This window comes from Tachysurus vachellii, chromosome 7 (genome assembly GCF_030014155.1).
Source record: "Tachysurus vachellii isolate PV-2020 chromosome 7, HZAU_Pvac_v1, whole genome shotgun sequence".
NCBI classification, from domain to species: domain Eukaryota; kingdom Metazoa; phylum Chordata; class Actinopteri; order Siluriformes; family Bagridae; genus Tachysurus; species Tachysurus vachellii.
In genome coordinates, this window is record NC_083466.1 from 21646667 (window position 1) to 21664931 (window position 18265).

The 18265-nt window shown below is 40.0% G+C and overlaps 1 protein-coding gene across 1 annotated transcript; it reads left to right on the plus strand.

Moving 5' to 3' along the window:
* The first annotated feature begins 7432 nt into the window (after positions 1-7432).
* Positions 7433-17491, plus strand: nat8l (N-acetyltransferase 8-like). Its single transcript, XM_060873505.1, has 3 exons — positions 7433-7901; positions 9205-9369; positions 15754-17491. Exons 1-3 carry the CDS (start codon positions 7595-7597, stop codon positions 16119-16121), a joined length of 840 nt encoding a protein of 279 aa, XP_060729488.1. The 5' UTR covers positions 7433-7594; the 3' UTR covers positions 16122-17491.
* Positions 17492-18265: the final 774 nt, after the last annotated feature.

The following is an 18265-nucleotide window of genomic DNA, read 5'->3' on the forward strand; positions in this document are numbered from 1 at the left end:
TAAACCTGTGCTCTGCCCCAACCACTAACCTCCATTATTACTAAGGAGTTTACTTACTTTGGTATCAGTATGACAAGAAAAATGTACTTGTTCAGATGCATTGCTAACCATTACTGTCTAAGACTGTCTTCTGCCAAATGCTGTAAATGTAGATGTAAATATAAGACGCTATTACTGAGCTGTGTATAGATACAGAAGGATTAAGATAAAGTCAAAACTCAAACACTACATGCGTTTGGAAACTGATTTCTCTGAATCTGTGATTGTTTACAGGTTCAGCCCATAAACTAGTGAAAATGTGTGCCAGTTGTATCAATAAAAGTGGCACATTGTCCATGAGATAGGGGTGCATGCTTTGAAATCCTTGGATAATAATAGTAAAAGTGTTGGAATGTTAATGACACATAGAGAGAGAGAATAATTGGTTGTGTTCTGTGGGCAGGAAGAATGGAATTACTCTAATGCCAATCAGAGCAACACTAGCCAATGGCGTGCGTCTTGTAACGCCGTACACCACAGAGGGTATATCTACAGGTGTCAGATTCTATACAAGAATGCAGAAACTCTGTGTAAACCGTGTTAGAGTCACCCTTATATACAATACCCCATGTTAGTGAGAGGAAACGAAGACAAAAGGAGGCACTAAAATCATGGCTCACTGTATGAGAGTTATACGTTCATGTGTAGCTGGTGGTCGGAATGTAAAGCTTGAAGGGACGCTGTGAGGGATCAATTATTACCCTCTGACCTCTACATAGTTGAAAGGAAACACACACTTGATTTCACTCAGAAACTAAGAAAAAGACCCCCAGGCAACAGACTAGTCAGCTGCTGGTGTATAGAAACTTCCAGAGCCTTCAGATGGAATTTAACTCAGTACATTTCTGCATGGTCTTAAAAAGAGTAGTATTTATTTTTCTAAACATACATAAAGTATCTAAAAGTAGATTGCTTGAATATTAACTTGAACACATGAATTAAAAAGGTCATGTCTGGCAGTGAATGGTGTGGTTTCTGTACATAAGATTCATACATAAGATATAGAGTAGATTCTCTATAGGCCTGTAGTAAATTACTCCGTCTTTCCTTCCCCTTTTCCCATTTTCTAAAGTCGAGCACACAGATTGTAGAAGTTTCCTACAGGTTTAACCTAAAACAAGCCTTTGAACTTTTTTCTCTCACGCTTTTGATCTTTCCCTCTCTACCAGATGTGCTGCCACTGACATCACTCATAGCTAACAGAAGCCCATGACCTTCAGCCGCTGTATACGACCTAGCACACATTAAAACAAAACAAATTCCACCCTGAGCCACACGCAGTATTAATCATCAACATGATTTTATGATTCATTTAGCAAAAAGTCAATTTATTGGGAGGGATTAATGCTGCATTCATTGTACTTTGTATGTAGTAATTTGCATGTAAGTAAGTAGCTATTTTCCATCTGGGACGTCTGACGTGTGAAGAGGGGAAAAAGCACGGATGCCACCATGAAAGAATATCTTATGTTTGCTCTGTTAAAGCAGGTAAAGCACATAAAAAGCACATGAATATCTATAACTCTATACCTCATGTATAACATTAGTGCAACAATTTGGAAATAAGAACGCAGCAACGACAGAACGCAGCAACGACAATAGCAAGTAGCTAGCAACAAGCTAGACAGTGGATAACAGACAGTAGCGTTAGCAACAAGCTAGCAACAAGCTAACAAGCTAATCTTAGTGATAAATTTAAAATCTAATGTTCATTTTTACTTAAATCAGCACCTGGCATTATCAGTGATTTAACCAAATACTGTGTCTGTATTCGAAAACCATCTAAAGCCCATAATGTTTAAACAATTCTAAAAGAATGGTGCACTTTCAATAGTTCACAATATGAGCAGTCATGCAGATTTGATGTCATTTTGTAAACAGGGAGCTGAGAAGACACGATGATGAGGTGACTGGGTGCTTTCAGTGTTTGTTTTTTACTCTTTGCAGGTTGCCACTTTGCCTCAAAAGCAGCATCAGCCTTTGCTTAATGTCAGTCTAAAGGGAGTGATGCAGCAGCACTTTAATCTATCCAGCTCTCACACCTCCTCATCTGTCCACTCTGTGTAAACAGATCAGCTTCCAGAAATTCTACTTTCAAGCTCATACCACAGTCAATTACATCATGTTTGTCTCAGAGATATTCCAGTGCTTGCTGATTATGCTGCTACTACTACTATAGTTCATTTAAAACCTGAACAAGGAGAGTAAGAAAAGAAGCATCTCACAGTTATAATGAATGCACAGCTCCAACCAAAAAAATCGCAAAGGATATCTTCATTATCCTCATTTCTCCTTATTAGGGTTAGGGTTAATTAGGGTTAGGGTTTAGGGTTAAGGGCCTTACTCAGGGGCCCAGCAGTGGCAGCTTGGAAGTCCAACACCTTAACCACTACGCTACCACATTGCTATGTTTAGTGGCTGATGACACACATATTTTGACAAGTCTTTCGATGGAAATCAGGTCCTCTCGAGACTCCTGGTGTGATCAGTGATGCCTCTGATCAGTCCCTGTTCACTTTTACAGTGGTTCAAGCCCCAGCACTGCCAAGCTGCCACACCTGGGCCTATGAGCAAGGCCTTTAATCCTCTCTGCTCTATGGTGCTGCATGTATCACCCTGTGCCTTTACTCCAACCTCCAAAGAATAATCTATATTTGACAAAATAAAAGGATTCTATAACAACTTCCTTAAGGTGGATAAAAGAAATTAATTCTTTAAACCACACACTTCCTTAAGGAAGCTAGCTGTCACATATACAAGAATACACAAGTAAAACTACTTTGTACACTTTTTTGTACGTTTTTATATTTTGTTAAATACTAAATTTAGAATGTATACTAAATTAATAATAAATGAATAAATTCAATAACACAGCATAAGGGAGGCATGGTGGCTTAGTTGTTAGCACGTTTGCCTCACACCTCCAGGGTTAGGGGTTCGATTCCCGCCTCCGCCTTGTGTGTGTGGAGTTTGCATGTTCTCCCCGTGCCTCGGGGGTTTCCTCCGGGTACTCCGGTTTCCTCCCCCGGTCCAAAGACATGCATGGTAGGTTGATTGGCATCTCTGGAAAATTGTCCGTAGTGTGTGATTGCGTGAGTGAATGAGAGTGTGTGTGTGCCCTGCGATGGGTTGGCACTCCGTCCAGGGTGTATCCTGCCTTGATTCCAAAGACGCCCGAGGTAGTTCAGATAAGCGGTAGAAAATGAATGAATGAATATACAGCGTAAGACATTTTTAAAAACCATACAACAATTTAAACAGACAACATATTGAATGAATTAAAAATGATTTGAAATCTGAAATGGTTTGAGATTTGTCAAAATTCTGTTGGTAAACTCTTCCAGACTCTAGGGGTATATATGTGTGTTCTCTAGTCTTCAGAGTTTTAATTGTGACATTGTGGTTGTAGATGATAGCGACAGAATAACATGAAGAAGAGAAAACCAATAAAACAAGAGCACTTAAGTCTAAGAAACTAAACTCTAAAATGAAGTGGGAGACAATAAAGTGACGGAGGACTGGTGTAATGCTGTCGCGTTCATTTCAGTGTTATTCTGCACTACAGTACAACAAGGACTAAATGCTCCCAGTGCATAGCGAGTTCAGTGATCAATACAACGCAGGCATGAATACTGGCTTTGATACTCGGCTTTCGGGATAATTTGTATGCCAAATCTGGACTACGAGTCAAATACGATCTCGAGGTTTTCTCTAAGCCAAGATCTAATCTACAGTGAACATTAGACTGTTAGTATCAACAATAACATTAATATATATTGTGTGCTACAGGGTAACTAATAAGAACAAGCCAGATTGGACTTTAGGATTTCATCTGCCATTAAAATAAAGCCGCCAAGTTCAATTACACTTTTGTGTTCCTTTGTTTTCTAATTATAGGACCAGTTTAACTGATTTCTTAATGTTTAACCTCAATAACTATAACAGAGTGTTCAAAAGATTTATAAACACAGAAATGGTTTTATTCCAAACCACAAATGCTCAAAGCAAATGGGCTGAAATCAGTACTAACAATTACACAATTGTTAAAAAGATGAAAAAGATGAACTGAAGCTTTCCAAAAGTCTCCCATTAACAATTTGTGTTCAGATATTGAACAGAACAAACAACTTGGACATTAAATGAGCTTTTATGCTTTCTCTGAGCCTTTAAAGAGTTGGTGAGTTGTAGATCAGAGATTCTGGTCTTTTTTTGAACACACATTACTCAGGCTTTGGTGAAAAAAGCTAAAATGCAGGAAGTCAGTCAAACTTTCACACACACACACACACACACACACACACACACACACACACACACACACACACACGCACACACACACACACACTCACACCACACACACACACACATATTTAATTCAGTGTAGATCAGTGTAGATTATGGCATTTTATGACATAATATCAATTAAAAACAGTTTGAACATATTCAGTCATAAACATACAAACACAAACTGTTCTGATTTTTGGTCACATCAAATTAATACAGTAGTTTGATCTGATCTGTTAGTTTGCAGTTGTATAGAAGTTAACTTGTACTGAAAGCCAGGAGATCATTTCTGTTCTTTATTTATTTTTTAATACACTGTTGGTCAACGTTTTGCCTTAACTTACTTAGGAAAATGCAACAGCAAAAAACTGTTTTCAGACTTTTTCAGAGAGAGAGAGAGAGAGAGAGAGAGAGAGTTCTATAAACTTAGTTTATTCTGTGTGTGTGTGTGTGTGTGTGTGTGTGTGTGTGTGTGTGTGTGTGTGTGTGTGTGTGTGTATGTGTGTGTGGCTTCATGCTGAGCTTGGTTCAATACACCCACAGGGCACGTATGCATGGCGCATACACATGTGCTCTTTCTCTCACCCACAGGCATTCATTCACAGGAGGCCCACATTCTTTCAGCAAGTTAATTTGCATCAGTCCACCTCAATCTCTCAAGTTTAACATAGAGACCCCAAGGCCTTCCACATGGCAGTAGCTATTCAGTGATCTCCAGACTCGGGTGAAGGGCACTCAAGGAACCATAGATTTGTGCTGAGAGTAAAAACACAAAGGCACCTTATATTAAAGTGTAACCTTGTATTAAAGGTTTTTTGTTAACCTCTGTATGTATTGTAAATGCTTTCATTTACATGCTTCCATGGTTTCAATAAAACACAGACATCTTTCTCAGGCTTTTGTCTGGCTATTTAGGTTAATCTCTAAACACTTTTAGCTATAGCCACTCAAACGTAGTCTTTCACCAAACCTCTTTACAACTCCTCTTATGATTTTTAACCACTTTTCCCAGTTGTGGATAGTGCAGGAGTTCTTAATTCATACACCATGTTCCACTGACAGCTTATGGTCAATGTCAAGCTGGAATGCAGTCTGTGGAATTTTGATCACACTGTGTGGCCTTTTGGGTCATGGCTTCCTTCCACTACGCAAGACAGGGGTCGAAGGTGAGGTGAGAAAACAAGAAGGACGATGAAATGCAAAAAAAAAAAAAAAAATAGGTTTTATATATATATAAGCTTTTTAAAGTAGCAATCAATCATTCATTTTTTCATTTCTCTAATCCACAGACTTCATATCCGTCTTTAACTTTCCTTTATTTGTTAGCACATAAATATTAATCGAATTTTCTAATGCAACTTATTAAACAATAAGCCTAAGTATAACTAAGCTCAGTTTGAGTTAAATCAGCGTACGCTTGCTATGTATACAGCACCAGCATATTTTCAAAAAAGAAAAAAGATCAGCAGTTCTGAGTGTCCAAGTTTATCAGCCTGACTCATCCTTGTGCCGTATGCGCATGCGCGCTGGCACACCCGTTACACGCCGCAGGTGCTGATGCTGAGAAAGGAGAAGAGAAATCCTCTTCCTCTTCCTCTTCATCTTCTCTAGCCACACAAATATGTTCTTTTGCTATATAAACGCCAGTTACTTAGACGTGCGCGGGATTCCTTAACGTCAGCCATACCACCAGAGACTCTCTCTCTCTCTCTCTCTCTCTCGAGTGATGAGGGGGAGGGAAGCAGGATGGAAAAGGAGGGAAGGATCCAGTTTAAACTAGTTCTGTACAATGCGCTCGGAATGAGCTCTTATTCATACGAGGGCTCTTTTGAGACTGATGGTCAGTAAATGGGCGTTAATACATCACTGATGTCACATATAATCGAATATTATGCATGTGTTTATTAGTTTTATGAACAATACAATGTGGAGGTAATTCACACACGTGCGCCTTTTGATGTGGCGCATCGGACAAGTGACTCCATACTGGCCATGGCATGTAGTTTAACACTGTGCTATTGTGTCCATAGCTGTGTTCCCAGTGTAGAGATACGCTAGTGTCGTGTGTCTAATGCTTAAGGTGCAGAAAACACGAGGAGAGACGGGAACCCCGTGCTTAAGGAGATAAGGGCGGGTTTGGGTGCTGAACAAAAAATGGGAGGCACCGCAGTGCAGCAAAACTAAGCTGTCCCACACACACTGCTCTGTACTCTGTGTGTGTCTGTCTCTCTCTCTCTCTTTCACTCTCTCTCTTTGTGGCTCTCCCTCACTCTCTGTCTGTGTCTCTCCCTCTCTCTGTGTCTCTGTATCTCTCTCTGTCTGTGTATCTCTTTCTCTGTCTCTCACTGTGTCTCACTCTGTCTGTGTCTCTCTTTCTCTGTCTCTCACTGTGTCTCACTCTGTCTGTGTCTCTCTCTGTCTGTGTCTCTCCCTCTCTCCCTGTGTCTCTGTATCTCTCTCTGTCTGTGTATCTCTTTCTCTGTGTCTCTCACTGAGTCTCTCTCTGTCTGTGTGTCTCTCTCTCTGTCTCTCCCTCACTCTCTGTCTCTGTCTCTCTCTCTCTCTCTGTGTGTCTCTCTCTCTCTCTGTCTCTCCCTCACTCTCCGTCTCTCTCTCTCTCTCTCTCTCTCTCTCTCTCTCTCTGTGTCTCTCTCTCTCCCTTTGTCTCTCTCTCTCTGTATTTCACACACATACAAACACAGGCGTGTGTCGGCGAGATGGACAACGCGTCACATTCAGCATGTGCTGGATTTAAAACCCGAGCTTATTGCGTTTAAAGACACGTTTCAAAATGACGCCAATAAAACGCTAAGCGCATTTGTATATGATCATCCTGAAGAAGGTGGTGCATCCTGCGTTTACCCTCCCCCAAAACACACACACGCACGCACACACACACGCACGCACGGAAACACACACACGTGTGGAATTTGTCCCGCATGCTCTGGCAGACATAAGATTTTTTCTTCTGCACACCCACCAGTACATGGACCCTTTGAGTGTGTTCCTCCTATAGGCGCCATGTGGCGGCGGGTTTGCACGCAGTCAGTGGCTGGATGAGGCCACGCCCACCACGGAACCTCAGAGCGCCGGCACAACTCGGTATAAAGAGCGCACGAGCTCCACCGGCATCTCTTCGGCCGTGAGACAGACCAGCGTTTGCTGCTGCATCACATTTCTATGTTTTGTTTCCTTCACATCTAAAAACAGCGTCACCCATCATCAGTTTTTAATCCGTTTTTTTTACTTCAGTTCCCCCGACGCCACTTGCATGCATTGTTCGTCTCCAAAAATGGTTTGCGAGACTAAAATAGTTGCGGACGACCCCGACGCCATAGCTGGGAACCAAAAAGATTCTCTGATCGTTTCCTCTTCGCAGATGTGGACGTCGAATTCCGATGCGTTTGAGCGCAAAGACGCGAAACGGGAGCAGGTTTTAATCCGCGACTTTGCAGGCGGCGATGAGGCAGAGGTGCGCCGCATCTTCACTGAGGGCATCATGGAGCGGATCCCCAACACGGCCTTCCGTGGCCTCAAACACCAACCACACACTCAGATCATGTACGCTGTGATCACAGGTAAGAGACTCAACACACAGTCGGGGGAAGCTTTCAGCTTTAACACCACTAATGTGCAGAACATGCGCTTGTGTGTAAACGACGTCCGGCATCAGAACACAAAGAACCCGGTAGAGGAGTAGAGTGATGGATACACACACACACACACACACACACACACAGAGAGAGAGACAGAGGAAGAGAGAGAGAGTGCAGGGAGAGGGAGAGATACACACACACACACACACAGAGAGAGAGAGAGAGAGAGAGTGCAGGGAGAGGGAGAGATAGACACACACACACACACACACAGGGAGAGGGAGAGTGCAGGGAGAAAGAGTGAGAGAGAGACACACACAGAGGGAGAAAGAGTGGGAGAGGGAGAGATAGAGAGAGACACACACAAACACAGAGGGAGGGAGACAAACACAGAAAGAGAAAAATTTATTACAGAAAATTATTACAGAAAATTGACAGAAAATTTATTACATATCTTATAATTCACTTAGGTTGTTGTTTTTCATTGAATCTTATATTGAAATTTGAGAAATCGTGGAGAGATCAAATCAAGCGTGGCTCCAATTTAGCCTACATGCCTTATTTATATAGGGCAAACTGTGTTTCCGTTAGATGCCCCATCTCTCTCTCTCAGAGAAAAGAGAACGTATTCCCCAGCAAGCTTTGTAAATGGGTTATCCCTGGTATACTGCATGTAGACCCTTTAGTATGTTCCTTTTATTTAAATTGGTACATGTGGTGTAAAAGTAATTACAGGAACAGGGAAAGTACCATTTTTCTGAGAGTGTAAGTTACCCGTAAAGTATTATGAGTGGCACCAGAACCTATGTCTGTAAACAGGTATCGCATCACAAAAAAACACACGTCACCCATCTCATACAGCTTTACTAAAGACATGTCCACACAGCACAGCACAGCTCAGTACCGTACCCTCTGGTGTTGTATTGTCACTGTTGAGTGAGACAGCATGCCGGGTTTGGGTTGTAGTTGTGTAGCATTACATGCCTTGTGTTCTTTCGAGTGCGCCCTCTAGTGTTTAATCCATACACAAATACAGCTGCACTAACACAAGTTCAGATGTTCCACCAATGGAAATCACATTAGTACTGTTGGTATAGCATTAAGCCCCCAACTGTTTCAGCTCTGCAGCCAGGACAACTGTTTATAATGCTGATAAAAAAATGTGGACTCCATGTGGTTTCCTGTTGTGTCTTTTTTTTGTGTGTCTCTCTCCTCTTCCAAAAATCAAACTTTCTGGTTCTCTTTTCTGACAGGTGACGTTTATTTTTCTTCCATTTCTCCATAGTAATGTGCTTTGTTATGACCAAGTCGCTCATGCTGATATGCTGCACACCTTTCATTCTAATGGGAGCACGCTATTACTATAGCAGAAAAGTCATCCTCAACTACTTGGACTGCGCACTCCACACAGATATGGCTGATATAGAGGCGTACTACATGAAGCCCACAGGTAAGGGGAAACACTCAGCCATGAAAACAAGTCATTGTGTGAGGAAGCTACTGAGTGTTTAATGATATATTTGTGTCTAACAGAATAATTGGACTTTTAATCATTACACGAACAATGTACTGACTTCCAATCAAATCAAAATAACCCAAGCAAAAAAGTGCACTCCAAAATCAAATCAAATCAAATCCATAGTAGCTGACCAAAAAAAAAAAAAGATTTTACTATTACTATGGACCCGTGTCTATGTGTTTAGTGCTCCGTTATTCATATCTGTACAGAGGATGTGGCATAAACTGGCATTTCTTTTTCTTTCTGATTTTGTTTTTTTCTTTATTTTTTGGGTTGTGTCTAAATGTGACATTTTATAATGAATTTAGTTTTTTTTTTACTCAGAATATAAAATAACCCAATTCAAGCCACCAGACCCATAAGCAGGCAGTTATTGTATGCAAATGAATGAAAATTTTGCTGTAAATGCATCATTCACTTTCTTGAATATCTGACTGTTGGCCTGCATAAAAGCTCAAACCGTCCACAGCATGACATTTTAGTTGTCCTAACTATCCCATGTGACAGCTTACACCTGTAGAAAGAACTGAGTCTGTCTTGTTTACATTTGCCCCATTATTTTCCAGTATGACAAAGGATAAATGATACACAAGCAGTTACACTAGGACATCTTACTTCTAGTCCTTGTTGTTTTTTTCCACATAGTGTAGTATTTCAGAGCTGTAAGTGCACAAATTAGGAAATCGATCAGGCCTCAACTCGGGAAAATGTTTCACCAGAGATGTGACACGTACGTTCTCTTTAGCAGTTCAGTGTGGGTTAATTGTCTGAAGTGCTGCTTGAATGCAGTGGACTTATTAAATATGCAGAAGCTCGGACCTGGCTCACTGCTCAGGCCTTTATTGATCGTGGGAGGGGTAAAATTGCTGAAGCACTGTTTACTGCTGCATAGCGGCAAGGCACGACAGGACCGGGTCCTGCTACACGTATCTGAATACCAGATACCCAAATAGCTGTGCTTATATACAAATAATCATAAAGTAGTGACTATCGTTTCAGGCTAAATGTTCTGACCAATGAAATTACGTTATCATGATTGATTAAATATTTCAGTAAATTCTGACTGACTGGAATCAGAACTCCTGTGAAAATCGTTGTACAGTACAGAATCAGAATCAGGGTCAGGATCAGAATTGGAATCAGGTTTCCTGGCCAAGTGTGTTGACACACACAAACAATTTGGTTCCAGCTGTTTGTGACTCTCAAAAGTACAGACATAAATAACTCTATACTATACATTTAGCTTGGACTATACAAGACAAGACAAAACAGACTATACAAGACAGTACAGACGATGTGAGACAATATAGACAATATGAGTATTAAATATGAATACAGAATATGTGATTGATCAGTAATGTACATAAAGTGTAAGAAGTGCATGGTAGTGTTAATAACAATATTGTGCAATATTATGCTTTTGTACAATATGCAGCAGCAGTAGTGTGTGTAACATACACGGATAATGTGATGACTGACAGTTCTGATAATGCAGTGCTTATAGAGATTAGGCAGGGAATATAATTGTGGTGAATTGTTGATCAGGGTGATAAGGGGCCTGGGGAAAGAAACTGTTCCTGTGTCTGGCAGTTTTTGTAAACAAAGTTCTGTAGCACCTGCCAGAAGGAAGGAGCTGAAAGAGGTTTTGTCCAGGGTGTGAAGGGTCAGTAGTGATATTTTACTGCCTGGTTTCTAGTTCTTGTATCGTAGAAGTCCTGGGGGGTGGGGGTGGGGGGATTATTTTTTCTGCTGTTTTTACTGTGCGTCACAGTCTGTTCCTGTCCCTCCTTTGAAATTCACCCAGTAGATGAAATGGTGTCGATCATCTTCCCTTGTGTTACAGTGATAATTACTAATAACTTAACAGGGAAAGTAGATACTACGGCTCACTAAGCTTATGCAGCGAATCACTGAAGGCTGAGTCAGATCGAGTAACCCATGACATAAATCACCCAGTCCCTGCACAGTCTCTCCAATCAATACTGTAATCTCATCAGCATCGTTTGTATGCGGACGAAGGAAATAACCTGTAAGTGTCCGTATATTCATAACAAAAGACGACGTGGTGCACGTATTGGGGTTGCTTATACATATCAGCAGGGCTTCTTTAAAGAAGTCCTTTTTTTTCTTCCCGGTTCTTTTCTATTTCAGTATGTCTACTAGTGGGAGAGTGATCACTCAAACAATACATCCCCTGCTGGGGAAATCAGCACTCACAGCTCCAGCTCTAGTCTCACATATGGCACATCAGTAGACTTCCTGCAGATGTCAACACTGAAATCTATAATGTCCATCCTTTTGTTCTCAGTGCTCTTTGTTGACCTGTACATGGAGTCAGCAGGCCTACATTGTAAAACGCACAGCCTTAATGAGATTAAAATAAGATCATTGAGATTGATATTGAAGAAAAGCAGCACAGCTAAGGGAAGTTGTATTTCTCTCCTCGTGTACCACCTGATCATTCTCTTTGGAATATCAGCTTGGTGCAGGTTTCCTATTTTAGCACAGATATAAGGAGGGAAAGAATCGAGTGTTGGGTCAGGAGAACGGGGAAGGACTAGAGTCGAAACTGTGAAATGGTTTTGAATACTGGCAGCATGCAGACAAAGAGATCTCCCAGGGGATCTTCTCTCCCCGACTGTCTCCATCTCTCTTTGTTAATGTGGAAGCTTCAGCCTCTCCATCTTTCTTCTAAGCTGTGGTGCACGAATAACTGAATTATCTGTCAAGCTCAGAGAGGGAGAGAGAGAGGGAGAGAGAGGGAGGGGGGGTTTAATGTTGAAGCTTTCCATTTCTTTTCAATTCTCTTTGATTAGCTTTACAGAGAGCTAATCTGTTGGTTCATGAGGCAGGAAGAATAATCCTGTCCACATAATAGAAGCATAATGGAAGAGCGTTTAAGAGCAAAGTGTTGGTCTGTTTAATATAATAGAGTAATAACTATAGGAATGTAAATGAAAATCGAGTTCATGTCAGGAATAACGATAGATGTTAATCAAATACACCACCAGCCACGTCATCTCCTATGATGGGTTTTTAAAATGTTTGGGTAATCCATACCCCAACAAACGGTGAAGCCGTTCTCATATCCGCATAGAAACTGAAGTTATCTGTGGCAGCAATGAGCATATTGGAACTCTCAAATCTGCGTTTCTGTGGAACTGTGCAGAATAGTCAGTCGACTTAAATCAAACCCTCAGACAAGACATGAATGCACCAAAGTTGGCTTCAGCTATGGAATGTAGTTGAACCTGCGATTAGAGTTAAAGACTGAATGAACCTGTAGATTTGCATCTATCCAATCTGTGTTGTGTTTCTGGCTTAAAGCTAAAACAAACGAGTAATAAAAAAGTCGAGTAAATATACAGTATACTCAGTACTCAGTAGTAAGCTAAAACGCCCGTATGCTTTAATATATCTTTCTGACAGGTCATGACCTAAAGAGTAAGTGGAGTAGGCTTTTGATTTACTGACACACACATCCAAGAGAACATAGTGTTTAAGAGATTGGGGTTAAATTCACGCCACAAAAAGACAGCTCTCCATCTTATAACAAACATAACTAAAAAATAAAAAATCTGTGGTCATAGTAGACAGATTGTAGACAGCCTGACAAATAAATAGAGCTGTGTAGGAGATCTGTAATGATGTGTTTTTTTATAACAGGAAAAAACGAGTGCAATAAGAGCTACAGTGCACAAGTATGAATACTTTCGAGGTTTTAATGATTGGACACATCGCTTACACACCTACTTACACTGGAAGTGTGTGTGTGTGCGTGTGTGTGTGCGCGATGAGACAGAGATAACTCATGAGGGAGGATCAGATTATCTGTGTAATAGCCTGGACAAAAATAAACCATTGTTACGTTTTAGGTACAAGTTAAAGTATGTGTGTTTGAGTTTGTGTTGTAGTCCAGGTGTGTTTTTGCTTAAACACTATGCCACACTGCTGTATGTGTCAGGCCATATGTACATGTGGGTGTTTAGTTTGACAGTGTGAAAGCGCTGACTAGCCCTTCTGGAGCCAACGTGACAGGCTGATCCATACTAACACACACTCTGCTCCCTGATGGCCCACCCACATGGGGAGGGGCCTGAAAGACTGCAGAGATGCAGCATGTTGCAGTATGCGCAGTGTACATTATAATACATCAATACAAGCACCACCACACTGATTAGAGAAATAGTTTCATATGAAAGGAAGCATATAGATTGATCTGTATTATAAGCAGCATTGTTTATGTTAAGCCATAGTTAACACAACACAGTTTGGATAAATGCAAATCTCCTACTATATGTGTATATATATATATATATATATATATATATATATATATATATATATATATATATATATATATATATATATATATATATATATGTATTAGTATTTGCTTTAGCTTTACGCCAAAAACACAACACAGCATATATCCAAACTGTGTTGTGTTTTTAGCTTAAAGCTAAAACAAATGAGTAATAAAAAATAACAAGTCGAGTAAATGTATCTGTTCTTATTAAGCTAAAACACCCGTATGCTTTAATATATATAGAAAGATGACATGAAATATTTTTTACCACATAGCTAATAAGCCCTGCACCTGCACTCACACACACCCCAGATGCATGGTATCAGTTTCACACTAACGCTCACACTTTTCACTCGTGTTCCAGTAAGATCTGTACTTCATTAGTGATGTTCCAGTCCATCTTAACTCCATCTATTCTACACTACAAGGTCTGCTTTCAGCACCAGCAGGTCCTGAGTAAATTCAGTCACGTTAGCATGCTCCTCATAGATATGATTTTCCTGGCACGGACTCGTACATAACAGATGGCGGCGCTGCTTCAACCCTGACACACAAACCCAAACTCTGCACAGTCTCCTTTATCATTGAGGTGACAGGCATGTTCTGCACCTCCCATCTTGTTTAATCCCTGCGCTCTGATATCTGTTGCCGGACACAGACATAATAGAAACAGCTGGGTCTCCAAGCATGTGCACATGTAGCCTCCACTAATATAGTCCCCTGGGACAGCAGTTCTCTCATTACACACAGAATGTAGTGTGATCTCATTAAAAAAGACAGATTACTGACCGATTTATATGACCTGTTATTGCCTCTAATGCTGGAGTAGAATTTCATGCATCAGGTCTTCTATAGTGATTTACAAGATTATCGTAAGTTGTTGATAGCTGGATGGTGAAGACTTTTCTTTACACACTCCATGGTCCTGTAATTATATTAGAGAGGTAAAGTAATAAGGAAGTTTTTCGGTTTTATTTTAAAACAAAAAAAACCCAAAACATTATAGCTTATGTGCTTATAGAAAAGCATATGTAAGCTTGAACCCTTAGGCACCAGAATCCTGTTATCCAGTGTTAAATGTGTGTGTTTCCTTAACAGCCGAAGACGAAACACTTAAATAATAAAATAATGATCCCTAAAGTGAAAAAGCCATGACTGGTCTCTCCGTCTTAAAGTTTAAAATATATTTCTGTGCTTTAAACAGTCACAACTATAACTATAACATTCATTTAAAAGACATACAAAGCTGAGATCTTCAGCTGTAATAAAAGGCTAAATTTAGTCTGGATTAGGTTTACATGGGAAGGTGGAGTAATGCGTAATGTCATTTTACTGGAGAATCTTTGGGATCTTTACTGGTTCTGTCCAAACCTGTAAAAAAATTTTTTTGTGTCAGGAAAAATCATGCTGGGTAAAGTGACCAGTAGAAACAAGCCCTTCTCCACACACACAAAAAAAACTTTTCCTCCCAATTCAGAACGAAGGCAAACATTAGCCAGGTTTAAAGTGCAGAACAGTAAATTATAATCAATGTTTAAATGGACTTGCTAGAGAATTCATGCCTCTGGGTTTTTTTTTACGTAAATAATAATTAAGCACAGGTAATAATGTGATAATGATCTACCTAGAAGGCCACAAGCCATACAAGAAGTGCTTATAATGAATCAAAACAATCAGTTTGTATTCAAATGAGCTGGATGTAGTACACATGGGATATTTAGTGTGAAGATACTCACAGGTTTGTGATTTTACAGACAATTCTTACCCTTTATGAACCAAACATAACTGTTGCAGATGTCTGGAAATCGTATCCTGTCTGAGTAATATATAACATAACTTGAATTATTATACATGAATTATCCTCTGAATTATCCTCTGGGAGGCTTATGTATTTGTGTAATTCAGTAAAAAACGTTTGTTTGTCCGCAGACACTACAAAGGTATATTCTTGTAGTTAGAACTGCATGTCTAGCACACATTGAGGTCTTGTGGTGGTGTTTCTGCAGGTTCTTCGTTCTGGGTGGCGGTGCTGGACGGTCAGGTGGTGGGCATTGTTGCAGCACAGGGACGAGAAGAAGACAACACGGTAGAACTGCGACGCATGTCTGTGGACTCTCGTTTCCGTGGGAAGGGCATCGCCAAGGCGCTGGGACGACGCGTCCTAGAGTTTGCTATGATTAACAACTACTCAGCCGTGGTTCTGGGGACGACAGCCGTCAAGATGGCCGCCCACAAGCTCTACGAATCTTTGGGTTTTCAAAAGGTGGGCGAGACTGAGAACTACACTCTGCCTGGAATGAGCTGCTCACTGATGGAAAGGCTCTTCTTCCAGATCCGCTACAGCCGCTACCGGCTACAGCTCCACGAGGAGTGAGAGTGTGAGAGAATGAACGAAAGCGTGAGCGAACGAGTGGATGTAAGAAAGCGTGTGAGAGTATGAACACCGACCACAAACCTTAAATCACCTAAACCCAGTCCACCTCTTAAACTTTATTATTTTTTTTCTAAATCACAAATGTTATTTTTACCACTATTTCTATTAATATCGTAATGGTTTTTTTTGTTTTTTGTTTTTTTTTAACATTTTACGTTAATCATTTCTATCATATTTTTATCAGTACCAATGGAACCGCCCACTTAGTTCATATATGCTAATATATACAAAAAGTAAGGATAAATCCCTCACATCTTAACAAGAGTAAAATGCCACACAACACAGACAATAGGTCGGTCTGTCAGACTCTTTAAAATCTGTTGTAAGGGCTGATCTGATAGCTAGCACTGACTTTTCTCAAAGATCGCAGAATAAATAGAGGGGTGTACAGAGGAAAGGAGAACGGATACAGTTACAATTCTCTTTCCAACGTCACACTTCTCTGTTAAACGTACACAAACGCAGGTCTTGTACCTCAGAAGACGGAAAGGCTGGTGACTCTAGCAGTCAAACAAACAATATTGACTAAAGCACAGCAAGTTTTTCTATGTCTTAAGAACAAGAAGAGAACTAAACAGTGAAGTTAGCACCAAGTGAAGGAACTCCTAGTTAATCCTGCACACAGTTTAACTGGGAGTGAACTCAAAAGTGGTGATTTTACTGTAAGGAAGGAATCCTACTATACATATACAGTATATAGTAACTGATATTTTGCCTCTAACTCTTCCTTTTTTTTTTTTTTTATCACAGGTCAGTCTCTCAATCTTTCCTTTTGTTTTGCTGGAACAGATCAGATATTGCACAGATTGTATTGCTGTATAAGATCTATATTGTATTATGTCTAAATATGACATGTCTTAATGTGATATAATACCTACTTATTTAAACTGGAATTAATTGGACCTAGATGAACAAGGTATTCATTTGCAGTCAGTGAAATTTGATTTGATGTTGACACACACAAAAAAAAGGAACCTTCATTCCAAATTGAGCATTTCTATTGAAATATTGCCAAGTTTAAACAATGCAAATCGATACGATCGCAGTATTATTGACTGTAATATGCGTCTGTTATCGGTGCATTTAACAAAGCTTGGCTGGTCAAACATAAATCTGAGCACAAATTTGGATTAGACAAGATGACTGCATAAATCTATACAATATATATTTAAGCCTTTATGTTTTACATATATTTGGAATATGTAAATGTGAAACATTTGAATACATATCTATGACAGATATAACTGAAAATCTCTCACCATATCAATTCTCCTATGAAAGTACCAGCAGTGGGAGAGATACAAGCCACAACGAGCCTCATTTGTGAAATATTCTTGTAAAAAGAAAAAAAAAAAAAAAAAAAACTAAAAAAAAAAAAAAAACCTAAATGTGATTAAAACTAAGTAACGTAGCGCGAAAAAAAACAAACCCAATTTTCCTTGACTTGACTTTTACCCATTCATGAAACTGACTGCAGCCCTGGGCCAGACCCAACACCCTAACCCCACTCATTCGTTCTCACCCCATCTCTGCATGTGCCACTGAGCCTTGTTGCGCTGCTTCTATCTCCATTCGAGCTTGTACGACTCCTAAAAACCCCTCTGTGATGTTATAGTAGCAGCATGAAAGATGGCGGTTTGAAAAGGAAAAGATTAAGCGTATGACGTAAGAGATGTACTTACCGACTCTCTGCTTCAATGACATCACAGCTGCCAAAAGTAGAATGCAAAAGCAATGCAAATATGTGGCATGCCTCTGTACCTGGTTCGTACGTACGGTGCCTGCCCTGGAAATGATGTATCTCTGTTTAAAAATATGTAGAACAAGCTTCTTTTTTAGCTGAACATATAACGATGTGTGTCTTTGTTAAAAGAAACTACTGTTTTGCATGAAACATGACTGAATGAAGAATGTTCAAGAAAACACGATCTATCGATTTGATGTCTTAACAGTGGACTTCTATTTTTATTTATTTATATATTTTTATTTGTTAATATTTGTGTAATGTAAACATTTTACAATTTGTTTCAACCTTTTACTACAGGGGTGACGGATATCCGGTTTACTGTAAGAAGCCCAAAAAA

What these genes read in the sequence shown, in the direction of transcription:
- nat8l (XM_060873505.1), top strand. Translation starts at nt 7,595, where the DNA reads ATGCATTGTTCGTCTCCAAAAATGGTTTGCGAGACTAAAATAGTTGCG. An exon ending in CATGTACGCTGTGATCACAG is followed by an intron (nt 7,902 to 9,204) that starts GTAAGAGACTCA and finishes ATTTCTCCATAG; the next exon opens with TAATGTGCTTTGTTATGACC. An exon ending in GTACTACATGAAGCCCACAG is followed by an intron (nt 9,370 to 15,753) that starts GTAAGGGGAAAC and finishes GTGTTTCTGCAG; the next exon opens with GTTCTTCGTTCTGGGTGGCG.